At 38.0% G+C, this 20547-nt stretch overlaps 1 protein-coding gene across 3 annotated transcripts in view; it reads left to right on the top strand.

Moving 5' to 3' along the window:
* The window catches only part of ARSB (arylsulfatase B), a 167685-nt gene that overhangs the window by 81227 nt on the left and 65911 nt on the right, over positions 1-20547 (top strand). For all 3 annotated transcript variants that reach the window (XM_042989110.1, XM_042989113.1, XM_042989099.1), the window contains exon 5: positions 273-516. In XM_042989110.1, coding sequence (XP_042845044.1) covers positions 273-516 — 244 coding nt within the window. The remainder of the gene's footprint in view (positions 1-272; positions 517-20547) is intronic.

Raw genomic sequence — 20547 nt, 5'->3', positions numbered from 1 at the left:
TCATATTAAAAAAAAAAGGAATTCTTCAGTTTTCATGAAAATAAATTAAAAAGAGAATTTGTATTGTCAATTTCAGTGCCTTAAAATTTCACATGGAGAAAAAGCTCCAAAATTATGTATGTCTTCTTTCTCCATAATTTTTTTATTTTGCATAAAATAATACCCACAAGAAAAAAAATAAACACTCAAAAACAATTTTTTTTAAAAAAGAAGTTTTCTGTTCTTAAATGTGTCTACCATTGTCCTCATGCAAAGACCTAACTGTATTTCAGATAATGGAGGACAGACATTGGCAGGGGGCAATAACTGGCCCCTTCGAGGAAGAAAATGGAGCCTGTGGGAAGGAGGCATTCGAGGAGTGGGCTTTGTGGCAAGCCCCTTGCTGAAGCAGAAGGGTGTGAAGAACCGGGAGCTCATCCACATTTCTGACTGGTTGCCGACTCTCGTGAAGCTGGCCAGGGGAAGCACAAAAGGCACCAAGCCTCTGGATGGCTTTGATGTGTGGAAAACCATCAGGTACCTGTACATCTTCCTTTTTTCCCTCCTAGGGCAGAAACGGCAAGAACAGCCTGACAGGATTGAGTGAGAATGATAGCTTTTGTGTGAAAAATGATAGTTCAGCTTACAAATAAATGATTACAAAGAAGTAGAAATGTCTTTAGGAATATTTTAATTATATATATCTTTTACATTCTGGATTTGAGACTGTGGCCCTGTGTGTTACATAAAGAGGAAGATTGTCCTCAGCTGCACACCTTGTACAGGGGTGTTTTAATCGGAGAAGCTTCTCTAAGATGTAGGATAGGGTATTGTTTGCTCCCTCAGGGGACCTACCCTGTTGTTTGCTGGGAGAGTAGAGAACCAAGCAGCGGGTAGAGCTGGAATGTGAGCCAGGGAGCATCTGTGCATAAGTATCTAATGAGCACCCATTATGAGCCAAGCCCTGTTTTAGGGGTGAAGGAATTAGGAATGAACAAGAGGCAGGATCTTGGCTCTCATGGAGCTTATATTCTAGTGGGGAAGGGTGGGGTGGGGGAGCAGGAAATAAACAAGTAAACACATAAATAAGCAAGGTGACTTCCAGCAGCAATAAACACTATGAAGGTAATAAAACAGTGCATTGTGATAGAGAGAACTGGCAGAATGTAAGGGGGGTACAATCTGGGGAGCAGAACCGGGACTCTGCTTTGGAAGTGATGACAGTCCTTCTCCTGTTTACCACCACAGTGTAGAAAAATGGCGTCCAAGGTGAGGACACGGTATACACCTTCGAGGGTGCTGAAAGAAAACTATCAACTTGTATTTGTATTTAATTTTATCTTATCCTTGTTTAAGAATAGGCCTTATAAGGTACATAATAGATGAGCACATATATCTAAATTATAATTATGTGTATATATATATTGGGGGTATTGTTGTTACTGATGGAATGGCATTTGTCTAGTGCAATAGTTTGCAACCTCTATTGGTGTTACAGAAGGAGAAAACGTGGATGATTGGTCCCTAGTGACCAGAAGGAGACAACCTCCTCATACTCTCCTTCTTCATCCCACTTCAGAGGCCCCATCTCAAAAATAGTAGGGTTTCTATTCTTAGGAAATATACAATGAAGTAGAAGTAAAAGGTCATGATGACACGTTAACCTACCCTCAAATGGTTTAGAAAAAATTGTGTGTATTTCAATACATATTTCAAGGTACACGGAGAGATAAAGTGTACATATCTAGTAAAATATGAAAAATAGGATAATCTGGGTAAAGGGCATGGGTGTTCTTTTACCGTTTCTTATTTTTGCAACTCTCAAACCATCAGATCATGACCTGAGCTGGAATCAAGAGTCAGATGCTTAACCAACTGAGCCACCCAGGGGCCCCTATTATTTACCATTTAAACAGAACTCAGTCATATCCACATCATCTAACAGCTAAGCCAAGAAGTAAACAACAAAACTTCTTCTTTCATTAGTTGTTTTGAAAGTTTATACTCATTATTTGCTCATTCATATAAGATGACGTTTTTCTTTTTCTTTAAAATATTTCTGTCCCTTATCCATGATCTAAACTTGATATGTACACGTGTTCTGCAGTTACTCTATTTTTATTTAATTTTCCCAAGTGTGAGTAATATATACTCATTGTAGATAATTTGCAAAGTATCACAAAAGTAATTTGTGATAAAAATAATCACCCAAATCTTACCTGGAAACAGCTACCATAAATATGTGTCATATTTCCTTAAAATGTTTTCTTAGTATTTTTTACTACCTTTTTTCCTCACTTAATACATCATCAATTTTGATCATGTCATCCAAAAAACCCATTACAAACATTATTTCAATGGCTGCATATTCTTTTTTTTTTTTTTAGTTTATTTATTTATTTTAAGAGAGAGCTTGCACAAGCAGGGCAGGGGCCGAGAGAGAGGGAGAGAGACTCCTAAGCAGGTTCCAAGCTGTCAGCACAGAGCCTGATGTGGGGCTCAGTCTCATGAACGATGAGATCATGACCTGAGCCAAAATCAAGAGTCAGACGCTGAACCGACTGAGCCACCCAGGGACCCTGAATGCATATTCTATCATATACCTTGATATGTCAACTTAACCATTCCCTTAATATAGATTAATTTTTATTTTTTTATTAATAACACTAGAGTAAACAATTTATTCATAAAATCTCTATATTTTGGATTTTTCCCACTAGATAGAAATTATTTGAAATTAAATTCTTAAATTAGAGAATGACTATTTTATTTGTTTTTGAATGTCACTCAGTTTCATTGCATACACTAAAATTTTTTTTCTTGCATTGAACACAAACCTTGAAAAAGTTGGCCTGATTTTGGATAGTGAAGAAAATAGATATCGAGTTAAATCTGGAGGTTGGGGCGCCTGGGTGGCTCAGTCGGTTGAGCGTCCGACTTTGGCTCGGGTCATGATCTCATGGTTCCTGAGTTCGAGCCCTGCGTCGGGCTTTGTGCTGACGGATCAGTCTGGAGCCTGCTTCAGATTCTGTGTTTCCCGCTCTTTTCCCCTCCCCCGCTCATGTTCTGTTTCTCTCTGTCTCTCAAAAGTAAATAAATGTTAAACAAAATTTTGTTTAAAAATCTGGAGGTTAATTTTGTTAAAAATGTCTATATATTTCATCATTCACCTGCAAGGCAAGAAGTAGCAATCAGAGATGGATAGTCAAGGAGCGCTGGGTGGTTAGGGTTCTATAGTCCAGTTGAATGGTGTCTGACACCTTTTTCTTCTCTGACTCACTTAGGACTGGTGAATTCATAAGGTAAGGAAAAATGATATAGTTTAATTTCATTTTTCCAGCTTTATTGAGATATAATTGACATAAAGCATTGTGTGAATTTAAGGTACACATCGTGATCATTTGATATACATATATACTAGGAAGTGATTACCTCAATAAGGTTAGTTAACACATTCATCACCTCCCATAATTACTATTTTTTTGTGTGTGGTGAGAACATTTAAGATCTACTCTCTTAATAAATTTTAAGTATACAATAGTATTTTTTTTAAAAAATGTTCATTTGTTATTTCTGAAAGAGAGAGAACATGAGCGGGGGTGGGGGGTGCACGGAGAGAGGGGGACAGAAGATCCGAAGTGGACCCAGCACTGACAACAGAGAGCCTGATGTGGGGCTTGAACTCATGAACCTGAGATCATGACCTGGGCCAAAGTCAGACGCTTAACAGACTGAATCACCTAGGTGCCCTATAATACAGTATTGTTGACTATAGTCAGCATGCTGTACATTAGATCCACTGAACTTATTCATGTTATAGCTGGAGTTTGTACCCTTTGAGCAACATCTTCCTATTTCCCCTACCCTCTAGTCCCTGGCAACCACCATTCTATTCTAAGAGTTCAGCCACCCTCTTTTTTTTAGATTCCAGGTGTAAGAGATATCCTGCAGTATTTAGAGAATGACCATTTTGAAAACATTTGATGGACATTATAACATTGCTTTCCAACAAAGTACCACAGTACTTTTATTCCACTGGTGTATGAGAATTCTCACGTACTTTCACAACTTTTCCTTATACAGCTTAAAAAAAAACAAACCTCTGTTAATATCCTAGGCAAATTGTCTCATTTTAACTTGAATTTCTTTGATTATTAAAGAAATTAATTTTTAAATGTTTTATATTCCATTTGTATTTTCTCTTTTGGGAATGTTTGTGACTTTTTACATTTACGGAAGTTTGTGTTTTCTTGCTGAAATCAGTTTTTTGTTTGCTGTTTTGGTCAGAAGGCTCTTTTTCAGCCTGAAATGTGCTATATATTTTTCTCTAAGTGTGGTGCTTTGATTTTCTTCCATATAATTCCTGAACTGTTGTGAGATTCCTGTGTGTGTTATGTTATATCTAAATCAGAGGAGTGGGTTTTTATCCAGGTTTTTGATTCATGGACCTCTTTGAGATTCTGAGAACTATGAATTTACATATGCACAAAAATTTGGGAAGAATTAATTTTTATAATATTAGACACTGATTACACATTCTTTTTTATGTGATTACACATAGAAACATATTTGAGAAACATTCTTTACCAACCTGTGTCTCTCTCATTAATTTTTTAATGTTTTATTTAGTTTTGAGAAAGAGAAAGAGAACGAACAAGGGAGGGACAGAGAGGGGGGGACAGAGGATCCAAAGCGGGCTTTGCATTGACAGCAGTGAGCCTGATGCAGGGCTTGAACTCACAAACCACGTGATCATGACCTGAGTTGGACACTCAACCAACTGAGCCACCCAGGCACCCTGATTTGTCATTAATTTTTAATGTAAAAATTAATACCTACTTTATGATGAAAAGGAAATAGAACAAAAATTTCTAAGCAGAGCAAAATTTCAACTTCAACTCAGCAGATCACTAATTTCAATGTGAAAACTGTTGTGGTTTGACTTATAGAAGTAGGAGAAAGTTTTGAGTGGTTTTTATATGACAATATATGGGTCATGCTTGATACCCAATCAGCTTTGATTTTTGTTTCAGTGGCAGAAGTGTTGTAAATCCTGGCTTGCAAAAGCACACCATAGCAAATGGAGTCAAAAGTCTGTAGTACACTTTGCCAAATGAGGGTAGTTTTGAGTTGAGACATAGTTGACTTCAGGGTGAATAATTTCCTCTGTCCCCAACTCACTGAGGCTATTATCTTTGGCAAAGTCAAAGACTTGGATGTTCATCCATATTGCCAGATTTTAGATTATTAAATCCACATTTCAATCTTAAGATTATATTGATTATGAATAACCTTTAAAAGTTTGGCATATGTTTGCTTCTGCCTGCCAAGAAGTTGGAAAAAGTTTGGGCACCCTTAACTCTGGATTGGGGAAAGTCTTTCTTTAGTGTTAGAAGGATACTGACCTCCTAATGACCCATCTCCCATAGAACAAGGGCACTTCATTCTTAAGCAGCATACATAATATTGACTGCGGGGCTTTAGCCAAGAGATATGGCCAAAAATATTGTCCAAGTATGCTATACTGTGATTGAGAGGGCTTTCCTGTCCTATTTGGAAAAAAAAAAAAAAAAAGACAGTAAAATTTCTTGCCCAAATTTAATCAAGCATTTCAAAACTTTCCTCTGGAAATCCAGCAAATTTCTATTCAGTAAATGAAGAACTACTTTCATTCTGCTCCTATTCCTTGATGAAAGATCCTAACAAATGATTCAGCCCCTCTGGCCTTGAAGTTGATGTTTCTCATAGCATTAGGCAAGCCATCATTTGGGATCAGTGATGCTACATTTGGCACCCATAACTGCTGGTAGAGAAAGTATCCAGTCACAGTGATATCTGGAGCTTCTTATCCAAAGCAGCAAAAACAAATGGACAGCCAAATGTCAGGGATACTTGGTCTGTGCCCAAGGTTCTGGAACTTTCTTCTAGTCAGATATTTACTTGGAATACCATTTTCAAGATAATGGTAGTTTCTGAAAATTTCAAGAGGGTCTTATGAACTAGGAATCCCAGTAAGAGAGGTGGCTGTGCTGAGAGCATCAGAGGCCTCACTAGCTAGCTGCAAAGTTATCAGTTCCTCTTGGACCTGCTTCAAAATATTAAAATTTTAGAAGAGATGGCAGTTATGGAGTGAGTGACATCATTTGCAATAGGAGCTCCTTCACCTGCTTCAGTTTTTCTTCGTTCCAAACCACAAAGCACGTTATCATTTCTAGGGGACATGGCTTCTCCAAGTTCTTTCCCCTTCTGTATAGTTTTTCTGCATTTCAACTTGGTAAACAGCCTATAGGTTATTTTAAGACATTTCAAAGGATCAATATATCACAGTGTTTCTTTTTTTTTACTTATTTTATATTTTATTACACTTAAATAAACAAAAGCAGAACCCCTAGTCATAATGGTAGGAATGTTTTTTTTCTTTCTCATCAATGGGAAACTCTTCTGGATGTTAGAACATGACAATAGTGACAATCAAGTATTATGATGTAAAATATTTTAAAAACTTAATAACTTTAAAACTTAAAACTTCTGCCCTATGGATTCAACTTCAAGAGGAAAGTTGAAGGGAAAACTCACTCTACACCCCACTTTCACAGATACCATGAAGGCCAATGGTCAATGAGCCAAAGATTAAGAACCTCTGATTTAAAATGATACTTTACTCCAAGTATTACCAAGACCACCCAGACTGATTATTGAATAATTATTATTGAATAATATTTATATTGTTATTATTATTAAATACTCTTTTCATTTTCACTTTATAGAACCACTTTAATTATTTTTTAAGTTCTTATTACTACTGTGATCTGTCTTGGTGCATCTGTTTTAGTCTCACTTAGCTACTCTCATGTTTGCATCTCACTGTTGTAATGTGTAATGTGTTGTAAATATACATTTTAGAGTATGTTTAAATACCTGGTAGAAATAGTTATCCACCTGTCCATTCTATTTCCTTTGCAAAGTTTTCTTCACTGTCCCACCGTTTAAATTTTTTTCTGAGCTCTAGAATTATTTTGTTAAATTAAAAAAAAACTTCTTATAAATTAGATTGAATGAGATTTAACCCTAATATTAATTTGGGAAGAATGAAGGTATCCAGTCTTCTTACTTGGATACTTAAAGTTGCCCTTAGCTTACTGATGCTTTTTTCATTTTTAAAAAGATTACTTTTCTTCTTTCTTTCATTTTGGATAGATTTTCATTTTGGATAGATTGCTATACCTGCAAGTTTATTATTTCTTTATCAGTGGCTAATCTTCCATTAATTCTATGCAGCATATTTTTCATCTCACCCTTTGTAGGTTTTCATTTTTAGAAGTTCATTTGGGTCTTTTTTATGTCCTCCATGTGTCTAGTCAACTTTATGAACATAAAGAATACAGTTAAAGTAACTTTTAATGACTTCTGCTAATTCCAACATCTATGTCAGTTCTTGGTTGGTTGTGACTAAATGATTATTCTCTTTACAGTGGGGCATGTTTCCATGACTTTTAATCTTTGATTTGATGCCAGATATTATGCATTTTGCCTCGTTAGGTGCTAGATATTTATGTATTATTATAAATCTTCTTGCTTTGTTCTGAGATGTAGTTACTTAGAAATAGTTTGATCCTTCTGGGTATTGCTCTATAATTTATTAGGCAGGTCCAGACCTGTGCTGAGCCTAGGGCTAATTATTCTCCACGACTGAGTCAGAACCTCCCCAGTAATCTACACGGTGCTCTGTGAATCTGGCTGGAGGGAGCAGGTGCTATTCCCAACTCTGTGTGAAATGCTGGGCACTGTTCCCTCTCATCCTTTCTGATGGTTCTTTCCCCAGTTTGGGGTAGTTCCCTCACATACATCTGATCAGTGCTCAGCTAAGTACTTTATGGGACCCTCTGCAAATTTCCTTCTGTGCAGCTTTCTCTTCTCTGGTACGCTGTCCTATGTACTTTAGTTCCCTCAGTCTCCCTAGACCCTCAGTTCTACCTTCTCAACTCAGAGATTCTGTTGGGCTATTACCTTCCCTTCTCTGCACCAGGGCCTGGAAACTCTCTCAAGGTAGTAAGCTAGGTTAATGACCAGACTCACCTCCTTTGTTTCCTACCCCTCAGGGATCACTGTCCTTTCCCTGGTATTCCGTGTTTTGAAAACTTTTGTTTCATTTATTCTTTCTGGTTTTCTTTAGGTTGTTTTAGGCAGGAGGGCAAGTCTACTCTGCCTGCTACTCCATCTTGGCTGCAAGCAGAAATACTCAAAGAAAATTTTATTGTGCCTTTACTTTCTTGATCAAGATTTTCCTGCTTATTTTCTATTTTCAAGGGCTTGTTAATTCAATCTGGTATTGTAGACCCAGCTTTCTGAAACATAATATTATGAATCTTATAACTCTTCTTTTCAAAAAGTTTTTCTTCTGCATTCAACTTTGTAACCACCTATAGAGAAATTATATATGTTGATCTCTACGTTTAATTATCTTTAATGTTACCAACATTCCTTTTATTATATAGGTTCGCCATTCTTCAGTTCCTAATTTTAATTAATCTTTTGGTTGGTTGCTTAATATTTTAAAGTAATTTTCAGCAGAGGTACATAAATGATGAGTTTTTTTAAAAATCTTTGCATATGAAAGAGTATCAATTACCTTCAAGCATAGATAATAATTTCACAATTCTTGCCAAATCTCTTCTCCTCAAGATTCTATAGACATTGCTCTATTGTCTTCTGGTAAGTACCATTACAGCAAAGGTTTTCCTACAAACAAAAAAGAAGGCTGAGATTGCCATCCTGGTATCTGACAAGGCAGAATTAATGTCAAAATTTGTGGTAAATATAACAGTGGGGACAGTGCAAGTGATTTCTTCCTTGACCTAAGTCTCTAGAAGCGTGTTGCTTAATTTACAAATGTGTTAGGTTTTCTCTAGTTATTGATTTTTAGCTTAATTCTCTTGTGGTCAGAGGACATACTTTTATTACTGAGTCCTTTTAAATTGAACTTGGCTCCACATATGATCTTTTGTGGTGTCTGTGCCATGGAAACTTGAAAAGAATGTGTATTCTGTAGTTGTTAGGTGCAGTGTTAGGTTTTTCTTGATGATCCAATCAGAAAATATTTTATTTTAGGAGGTGAGTTTATATATATTGCTATGACTGGTATTTTTATTCCTAGCTTCGTCGTATTGTTTTATGTTATATTTACTCAGATCTTTGACCTTTGATTTTTTAGTTCTTTTAATATTTAGAATGAGTTACGTTTTATTCTACTGTTTATTCTACTACTGGTATTCTAGTGTTCACCATTATACTGATATCTTTACAGACAGTCCTTGGTTTATAATTTTTTGACTTCATGATGGTGCAAAAATGGTACACATTCAGTAGAAACCACACTTTAAATCTTGACTTTTGATCTTTTCCACCACTAGTAATATGCGGTACGATGCTGCTGGCAAGCTCGCAGCCAGTCAAAGCAATCTTGAGAGTATGAACAACTGATACGTGGACAGCCATTTTGTTTTTCACTTGCAGTACAGTATTTATTAAATTACATGATGTATTTAACACTTTGTTGTAAAATAGGCTTGTGTTCGATGATTTTCCCTGTTGTAAGCTAATGTGAGTGTTCTGAGCGCATTTAAGGCAGGCCAAGCTATGATGTTCCATAGGTTGGGTGTATTAAATGCATTTTCAGTTTATTCTATTTTCAACTTCAAATGGGTTTATTAGGACATATTCCCATTATAAGTCAAGGAGGATCTGTATATAATTTTCTTAGTCCTCCTCTTTTACTTAGGTTCTACTACCTGGCATCTTTGACTTCTGCTTATTACCTACGAGGAAACTAACCAGCGTATTGAACTTTCACCTCTCGTGTTTTACCCTTTCTTCCAGTTTTATTCTTAGTTGTATTATTTCTACCTAATCAGAGCATGTAATATACATGATACTGTTCTTCTATCCTTACTCACAATTTTATTTTAGAATAATATATTCCCTGCTAACCCCTTGTCCTTTTCTTTTTTTTTTTTTAATTTTTTTTTAATGTTTATTTTTGAGACAGAGAGAGACAGAGCATGAACGGGGGAGGGTCAGAGAGAGGGAGACACAGAATCTGAAACAGGCTCCAGGCTCTGAGCTGTCAGCACAGAGCCCGACGCAGGGCTCAAACTCACGGAGTGCGAGATCATGACCTGAGCTGAAGTCGGCCGCTTAACCGACTGAGCCACCCAGGCGCCCCCCCTTGTCCTTTTCTGAAATGTTATCAACTATCTCTTAGTTGGAGGAATTAATTCTTAAATAGATTTCTCAGGATTCTTTGAATTCTTGCATATTTATTGAAGCGTTTTCTATAACCTTGATAATTGAAAAACAGTTCAACTGATATTAAATCCTTGTTTCATACTTTCTTTGCTTGAGTTTCTTGAAAATGTTATCCCACTCTTTGTTTTTTTATGCTGCTGTTGGTAAGCTTAATGTCAACCTGATTTCATTTCCTTTTCAAGTGATTTGGTGCTTTTGCCTGGAGGCTCAGAAGATTTTAATTATTACTATTATTATGATTTAAAGTCTAAGACATTTACTAGCTCTGTCTCAAAGTGACTGTGCTGGGTCAATTTTCTTAAATGTACCGTGAGTTCTTTCAGTCTGTACATTCAGGTCTTTCATTTCAGAGAGCTGTGAATTACAGTTTTAAATGTTTTACTGTTTTGTGTTTCTTCTTCAGTGACTCCCATTATAGATATTATTGAATCTTATTTATATATCTTTTGTTTGTGTTTCTCTCTGGCCCTTTTTCTTTATTCTAATTATCTTCTCTCTTTTCATTTTTTATCCTTTACATGCCTTCACATACTTTCAGTTATGTATACTATCCCTTCATTTATGAGATTTTGTCTTTTCTTTTAGTTTCTTCCCTTAGTTCGTTGTCAGAGTTTTAAAATTTTTGATTCATGGTATTTTTTTATACTGGCAGTTGCTGATTCAATTCTATTTAATTCATGTTGAAATATCATGTAACCATTTTTTTCTGCTTTGTGGCTTTCTTTTCTTTCTTTTTCTTTCTTTTGTTTTTGTTGTTGTTGTTGTTTGTTGTTTGCTGTAGTGGGGAGAATGCTTTCATTTGCCCAAAAGTTTTAATTCTCATCTCCTATTTTTTAAACTCCCATATTAACTTGGTTTAGATGCTGGGTTCTTTTTGTTGCTCACATGTACATAGGTCAGCCTTTCCTGGACATGATGGGCAGGCAGTCTGTGCAGATGGGATTTGGATAGTTTCATTTATTTCTTAGTTCAAGAGTACCTTCTTTTACTGCAAAATAAAATATACTTTTTTAAAAAAAGTTTATTTATTTGGGGGAGGGACAGAGAGAGAGAGAGAGAGAGAGAGAGAGAGAATACCAAGCAGGCTCTGCACTTGTGAGTGTGGAGCCTGACGCTGGGTTTGAACTCACGAACCATGAGATCATGGCCTGACCTGAAACCAAGAGTCAGATGTTTAACTGACTAAACCACCCAGGCACCCCAAGAAGTGCACTTTAAAAAATAAACGTTCCCATGGGGCGCCTGGATGGCTCAGTAGGTTGAGCGTCCAACGTCGGCTCAGGCCATGATCTCGCAGTTCGTGAGTTCAAGCCCCGTGTCGGGCTCTGTGCTGACAGCTCAGAGCCTGGAGCCTGCTTCGGATTCTATGTCTCCCTCTCTCCGTCCCTTCCCTGCTCATGCTGTGTCTCTCTTTGTCTCTCAAAAATGAATAAACGTTAAAATAAATAAATAAATAAACAAACAAACAAACAAACAAATAAATAAATGTTCCCTTGTCTTTCTGGTCCACCTTCTTGTGATTCTGTGATGCTCGGTTGTTTCAGTAGGACCCTGATCTTTTGCCCTTCCTTCTTTCCCTTTACTATCCACCTTCCAACTGCTCCTGTCAGAATTGGTGCCTGCCTGAGAGTGCCACTCTTGTCCTGCACACTGTCCAAGCCCTTCCTTTTGAACCCTCAGTAACCTGTTCTCTGATCCACTCGGTATCAGAACTGTATCTCAATCTTTTATCACGCCGGGCGGGGCCCTCTATTTCTGGGGTGTATATTTCCAAGCACAATGTGAGTCCTTCCCTCTTGTGCTCCCTGACCCTCTTTTGCATAATCCCCGCCTGACTCTACTCTAGTTGACCCTGGTGCTGACTCTTCAGGCCTCAGATGCTTATTTCCTCACAGCCATCCAGGGTTTAAACACGTTCTATCTCCCGCGTATGTTGTAGGCTTTAGCCACGGAGTGATTTTACTTTCTTTCCTTTTCAAGATGGTTTCTAGGGAGAATGTGTGGAGAGATTAAAATTTACATGGCCACCGTTATTCTGCAGAAATCTTGAAACTCACATGTTCTTAGGCTCTTGCTCCAGCTTAAGAAAACAGCCCTAGAAACTCTAGAAGAAGCATGTAAGTGTGCAACCATATTATAAGTATGGTCATGAAGATGGTAGGTATTTCTGTCCAGTAGCCCTGCATTCAAAGACTGCCAAGGGAATATATATGTGTTTGTAAGTTAAAGCAAAATGTTTAAGAAATGATGTATTGTTCTTTGATTCTCTACCAACGTTTTTAGTAAACCTGCTTCTACCCTAAGCCCACAGTATGTAGTGCTCTGAGGTTTGGTTCAGATTTTTTACCCCCTTTGGTCAGGTGGGTTCACATGCAAGGATGCTACATATTATGTCTAGTTTCTTCTGTTTCCTCTCGTGGAGGCTAGTGTTTGCTGCCTTGGTGGACATGGGGCGGGGGGGGGGGGGATGTAACTGGGAGTGAGGGAGGAAGAACCGTGACGGGCTAGTTCTGAAGACAGCTAATGGGAGTTCATTGCCCTTTTTATCTGTAGTGTGATCTCTGAGTCCCATAGTTAGAGGTAGACAGAGCAAATCCATCTTTTTCTGTTTTCTTTGGGACCAGGTTTTGATTCTTATGGTAGAATTCAAGAATATGTTGTTCATGTCTTCAGCACTGGCATTAGTGAAAATCCCCTGGAGACTTTGGCATCTGGTCTTTAGTTTCCAGTGCGCTTGCCAGTTTTCATCTTTTTGTAATTCTTCATGGGTATTATCATGGAAATTGGAAGAAAGGCGTATTAGGCCCTGCTGGTTTGCCCTGAGACTAACCCAGAAGTCCTACCAATTATTTTTCAGTAATGAATAGGAAAAGATGATATTTAGGGGACTGATGCAGTTATTCTTAGTAATATTACTTATCTCTTAAGTAGTCTACTTTAAAAATTTAATAAGATTTCTTAATAAAAATATACATGAAAACAATCTCTCCATATATAACTTTATATCAAGTGAATTTAAGTTACATATTTCCTCACCACATTTAGTCAAAATCTTGTAATTCCCATGCCTAAATTCTTTATTCATGGTTATGTATGCATGTTAAAATGACTTTTTAAGGAACATGGGATTTATGCAAACCCAGTCACCTGGACCCACATAACAAGGAAAAGAAGTCCCTCCAGGAATTTCACTGGTACAGTTGACCCTTGAATGGCACAAGTTTGAACCACATGGGTCCACTTATACACAGAATTTTAAATATAAATACAGCACAGTACAGCAAATGTATTTTGTTTTTTCTAGTTTACTTGGTTATAAGAACATAGTATATACTACATATAACATATAATACATGTGTTAATCAACCACTTATGTTATTGGCAAGGGTTCTGGTCAACAGTAGGCTAAGTTGTAAGTAATTAAGTTTTGAGAGAGTCAAAAGTTGTACATGGAGGTTTGACTTCACAGGGGTCAGCACCCCTAATCCTCAAATTGTTAAAGGGTCAACTGTATAACGGCTAAAAATGTGACCTTTGTGGTTAGATCTGATTTAGGTCTTATCTCTTCCATTTGTTATTTGTGTGACCTTGGGCAAGTTACTTACCATCTATAAGCGTCCGTTCCTTTGTGTGTAAAATGTAACATTAGGAGTACCTACCTCACAGGCACTTACGTGAGCATTTAGTGAAAGACTATGTATAAAACATCTAGCTAGCGTAGTGCCTGGAATACGGTCACAGCTCAGTTGCTCGAGATGAAATGGTAACGATGATGATGATGCTCACAAGGAGGTAACAGGACGGATATTACTATGCGGGTGTTTCTTGAGTTTTTTAATCAGTAACTTTTTTTTTTTTTTTTCAAAATCTCATCTGCAAAAATATCATCATGCCTATTTCTATTCTAAATATTTGATACTGCTTTTCAGGGTGTGGCTTTTTATGACAGATGGTCAGCAGCTAGTGGCAAAATGAGTATGGAATTTAATAGCATTTCATTTATTTATGGGGAATGTTTTACTGCCCCACCCTTCAACTAGTTGGAAAATGAAAGTCAAACACTGGAAACTCTATTTATAAATGGACAGTGCTGTGATCTCAGTGTCTGAAACTGTAGACTTTTAGAAAATATTTATAGCATATTGGAAACTAGTCACTGATCAGGGTCCTGTTATTTTTAAAGCAAATCCAGAGAATATGAAATTTGAGATAAGTTAAAATTGAATGCTAAAATGTCATCAAAGATAATTAACTGCATACCATATTATGTAAGTTTTTAAGAGAAGAGGGTGGAGGAAATGATTATCTCTTTTGTTAGTAGAGGCATTTTGAAGTTAATAGAGATATTTGGTAATAGAGCCTTGAAAATAAGCTGAATGAATGGAAACGTAAGACATTCAAGGAGATAGTGAGGCCACGCCCACATCTTACTAAGGAGACAGTTTAGCATAGTGGTGAGAAGTTGGGAATTCAGGAGTTAATTTGCCTGAGTCTCAAACCCAATTCTATCACCTGTTCAACCACATGATCTTGCAAATCATTTAGTTTCTCCGTGCCAAGGTTGTATCTATGTCCTAGTGTCAAGGATTAAATACAATAATGCATGTAAAGCATCTAAAGTGATATGTGGCACATAATAAATGCTCTATTAATACTAGCTACTGTTATTCAAAGTAGCCTGGCCAAAACAAACTGCAACATAAAACTGCAACCAAACTCCAGTTTGGCTGTTACAGACATGGGTGAAACATGCCCATTTCACTGGTTTAGAGATAGGTCTCTGTCATTAAGCGGTCAATGGGAACAACATGCTACAGTTCTTTTTCTTCACATAGTTCTTTGCCAACTTACTGCCATAATCATTAATGTAAGCTGGGGTGGGTAGTGAGCATTGCACAGCAAAGATCTTTGAACAGTCCTTTAGGTGCCTATCTTAAGAAGCTAATTAGAGAGCTCTGCTTTGTCCCTATCAGTCTGGAGCCCAAACATTCGCCATAGTAAAAACTTCCATTACCTTGCCGTAATAAAATGAGGTCATTTACATGAACTTGCGTGATTATTGAAAACTCATTTCCCACATACATCATCAGTCATTATTCAGAGATTTAAATTTCACAAATGGAATCAACAACCTAATGAAGATAGTATTGCTTGTATAGCAAACTACACCATGTCCTTTAATCTGAAAAATAGGGAAAATCCCTAGATAACAGATGACATTATATCTTTTTTATATGCAGTTCATGATAAGTAGACTGTGACTTAGCTATTTTTGACACTGATACTTCTGAAACAAGAGTCTCACATGGGAGAGAATATGTTACACGTCTTAGAAACTGAAGTTATAGCTACACCAGTATATTTCATAAGGGGAATTCTTACCAGCAAGAAGAAAGGATGGGAATATAAATGTTCCACTGTTCCATATTATTCTTATATGCGTGTCTCAGGTTATAGTCTTGTATGTGTGGTTATATTCTTTCCATGTCCGCAGAGTCACGATCCCATTCTGCAATAAAGGTGTTGTTTTTAAGCTACCAGCTTATTCAGCACATATTGTATCTCAAGCTTTATGTGTATGTGCTTTATGTAGGCTACCTCATTGAATTCTCAAAACAGTTCTGTAAGAAGGTACTTTTATCCACCTTCTTTTTTTTTTTGTTTTGTTTTTTTTAATTTTTTTTTAACGTTTATTTATTTTTGAGACAGAGACAGAGCATGAACGGGGGAGGGTCAGAGAGAGAGGGAGACACAGAATCTGAAACAGGCTCCAGGCTCTGAGCAGTCAGCACAGAGCCCGACGCGGGGCTCAAACTCACGGACCGCGAGATCGTGACCTGAGCCAAAGTCGGACGCTTAACCGACTGAGCCACCCAGGCGCCCCACTTTTATCCACCTTCTGCTAGTGAGTGGGGAAAAAAGGCTCTGGATTATAGAGCCTTGTGGACTTGAGATGCAGACCCTGAAAGGCTATGCCCTTCCAGACTGTGCAGGACTGCATGTCAGAGAGTGAGGTCTTCAGAACTGGTCAGGAGGAGGACCACAAACTACTGAAGCAGTTCACAGTCTACTTTCTAGTGCTTTGGTTGTATGGAAATAAAACTTCCGAACAGTATAAGGTACAAAATTATCAGGAAGTACTACAATATTTGTCACATTACCTATAAATACATAGATACATAAAGAAGATAGAAGCTAACACATGTTGTAATATAACAATATTCCATCCCCATAAGCATTTATGAGTTTGATGAAGCCACTATTTATGTATAAGATTGTGGTGATCACACATTTGATTTCACTGAAGACTGTGTCATGAACACACAAAACACTTTTTTTTTTCCATCTCACTTTGGTACACATATCTCTGGGGAAGAAACTGCATCATATGCAAAACAATTGTGTTCAAGGTACTTATATCCCTATACAGGGGTGTTTTAAAGGGACTGATGGTAGGGAGTTGTCAATGGGTTTCCTAAGGTACTTTCTGAGGACCTAGGATGTATTTTCAAGGGTAAGCCATTATCATTATACATGGGCTCATTACATAAGTGTCCTAGAAGCTAGTCACCCATCTTTTGCTCTATTGAAGAAAATCAAGAAGTTAGAACATATAATTACATGTGACTTCCTGTAACAAGTCTCAAGATTAGTGATTCTCACCCTGAGCTGTGTGGTAGAATCAGCTGCATTTGTGACAAGGGTACCAAGATAGTTCAGCTGGGAAAGAATAACCTTTTCAATAAATGGTACTGGGATAACTGGATATCCACATGTGAAAGGATGAAATTGGATCCCTACCTCACAGCATACACAAAAATTCACTTAAAATGGGTCAGAGACCTAAGTGTAAGAGCTAAAACTATAATGCTCTCAGAAGAAAATGTAGAAGTAAATCTCTGCGACCCTGGATTAAGCCCTGGTTTCATAGATAAAACACCAAAAGCAACAAAAGGAAAAATAGATAAGTTGGAACACATCAAAAATTTTGAACCTTTGTTCTGCAAATGATACTACCAAGAAAGCAAAAAAACAAAAAAACAAAACAAAACAAAAAAACAACCCAGAGACTTGGAGAGAACATTAACAAATCACATATCTGATAAGGGACTTGCATCCAGAATATATCCAGAATATATACAACCCAGTTACAAATTATAAAAAGACAATCCAATTTAAAAATGAGCAAAGTATCTGAATAGACATTTCTCCAAAGAAGCTATACAAATAGTCGATATCCACATGAAAAGGAAAATGTAAATCAAAACCACAGTGAGATACCACTTCATACTAAGATGGCGATAATCAAAAAGACAGACATTAACAAGCGATACTGAGGATGTGGACAAATTGGAATGCTCATACCAGGCTGGTGAGAGTGTAAATGGCACAGCTGCTTTGGAAAACAGTTTGGCAGGTCTTTAAATGTTAAATATAGAATTACCATATGATCCAGCAAGTCCAGTCCTAGGTATATATGCAAGAGAAATGACAACAAGGGTCCATACAAAAACTTGTACATGAGCAGCCATAACAGGATTATTCATAATAGCCAAAAAGTGGACCGAATGTCCATCAACTGATGGGTGGATAAAGAAAACATGTTATATCCGTACAATGAAATATTATTCAGCCATTTAAAGGAATGAAGTACTTGATAAATGTTACAACATGGATGAACCTTGAAAACATTCCACTTAGTTAAAGAAGCTAGTCACATAAGACCACATATTCTATGATCCCATTTCTATAAAATGTCTGGAATAGGCACATCTGAAGGAACGCTACAGATTAGTGATTGCCTAGGGCTTCTGCGAGGGTACATAATTTTTATTTAGTAGGGGAAAAAAATAAAATTCGATTTTGTTTTATTAGATGTTATTTTATAATTCTGAATACTCTAAAAATATTTAACCGTACACTTTATTTTTTTTTATGTTTATTTATTTTGAGAAAGAGAGTGAGAGAGAGAAAGAGAGCATGGGGGAAGGGCAGAGAGAGAGGAGAGAGAGAATGCCAAGCAGGCTCCGCCCTGTTAGCACAGAGCCTATTGCAGGGCTCAAGCTCACAAACAGTGAGATCATGACCTGAGCTAAAATCAAGAGTGGGATGCTTAACCGACTGAGCCACCCAGGCACCCCCAACTGAACACTTTAAATGGGTGAATTGTATGATTTGTAAATTATATTTTAATAAAGCTAATTTAAAACAAATTACTTTTATGAATCTGCATGCCCAGGCTGAAGCACATGTCAATGAGATCACGCTCTTTTGGTGGAACTCATGCATCAGTATGTTTTAAAGCTTCCCAGGTGATTGCATTGTGTAGCCAGGGTCAAGAACCATCGCTCTAGAATCAGGTCTAAACTAAATGAATTTCTAATTTAGGAAACGCTGAAGGAGTTCCAGTCCTGTGTAACAGGGCTCCAAGGGACTTTCTCCAATCTTGCTACTCAAAGTGTGGTCCTCAGACCAGCAACAACCATACTACCCGGGAACCTGCTAGAAATGCAGATTCCTGGCCCCACCTGCTCAAATAAATCAGATCCACCGTTTAACAGGATCTCCTAGGGATCTGCATGTACATTAATGTTTGAATAGCTCTGTTCCAGAGCAGTGGTCGCAACCCAGTGCCTCTCGGTTGCACACTGGAATCAGCTAGGAGTTCAAAAAAGTACTGATGCCTGGGTTCTGCCCCACAGTGATCTTTCTGGTTACAAGATGTAGTCGGAGCATCTGGATGTGAAAGCTCCTCAGGTAATTCTTTACTTTTATTTATTTTTGACAGAGAGAGAGAGAGAGAGAGACACAGGTAGAGCACGAGTTGGAGAGGGGCAGAGAGAGGGAGACACAGAATGAGAAGCAGCCCCAGGCTCTCAGCTGTCAGCACAGAGCCTGACATGGGGCTCAAACCCACGAACCACGAGTTCATGACCTGAGCGAAAGTCTGGCACTTTTCTGACTGAGCCACCCAGGTGCCCCGCTCCTCGGGTAATTCTAATGTGAGATAAAATGAGAATAACTTCAGTTACAATACTGTTCGGAGACATTTAATGGTGAAGAGAAGATATGATGGTTAAAGGTAAAATAAATACATAAATATGTGGAAAAACTGCATAAAAAAGTAGAGGTTATTGGTGACAAAAATTTCCAGAGGCGCAGAGAAGAAAGGATGGCACTATGACAGCAGTGCAAGAGGTTTGCCCTAAAAATACACAGGAAGAGGAAAAGATAAAAAAAGAAAAGCCTAAGCATTTTTCTCTCCAGGTACAGGAGTGAGATCTTTTATATGATTATTAGAGACTACTCAACTTTAGATGATCAAGGATTTGTGAGCCTTTAAGAGTATTTTAAACTGCACTGAAAACAGGTGCCTGCTTATTGAACTTTCCTCTCTTTTAATCTAAAAAGAGAATGTCAGTTTATTAATCCAGTGGTAGAGATTTTTCTCCCAGTAACCAGAGCGCTGGAGTCCAGTTTCTTGGTTCTGGGGAAACCGAGTTCCTCCTGGGAGCTGAGCCGAGTCAGGGAGGTGTTTATTCTTCCTTCCAGGCATCGTCATTATTGGGCTACACCTCTATAATGACCAGTAGTTCTCTGCCCTTTGCTGGTCACTTGAGAATCATGACTCTAAACTATTCCCTATGCAATACTATGGAGCTTGCAGGGCTGGTCTTTGAGATCCCCGTTTATCACCCGACTCCCCAACACCCCTCACCTGCCGGGTTCTCCTGTGTTCTTCTCCGGAGGCTTGAGTCCCCTTCTCCCATCCAGCATCAGTGTGCTGTGCCCTGGTCTCCCCTGCAGTGAGCCACACGGTTTCTGTGCCTTCCCGAGTGGATGTGTGTATGTGTATATGTGTGTGCATAATCACTTTCGTGAAACTGTACCGGTAACTTAGTGCGGCATAGCTGTTAAAGGAAGCCCACAGTCCCTCCCTCTCTCCCTACCCCCTTGTTTCCTTCTCCCTCTTCTTCCTCCTCCCCCCCCCCCCCCCCCCCCCCCGCCGCCTTTTCTTCCTCCATCTTCTCTCCTCCCCATCCTCCTTTCCTCTCCTCCCCTCCTTCTCAGGCATTAAGACCCTTCACCCATTATTGAAACAAAGTCTTTAGTGTCGAGATTTGAGAACCCAGTGACTCTAAACCCATTATTGTGTTTTTTCCGTTTTGGTAAAAGCAATCCTGTTCTTAAATGTGCATGGGAATTCTCAGACTCCTGAGAGGGAATTACATGATCAATCGTTGTGATAACTACATTGTAAGC

The sequence above is a fragment of the Panthera tigris genome, chromosome A1 (assembly GCF_018350195.1).
Source record: "Panthera tigris isolate Pti1 chromosome A1, P.tigris_Pti1_mat1.1, whole genome shotgun sequence".
Lineage (NCBI taxonomy): Eukaryota > Metazoa > Chordata > Mammalia > Carnivora > Felidae > Panthera > Panthera tigris.
This window is presented reverse-complemented; position numbering and strand designations above follow the sequence as displayed.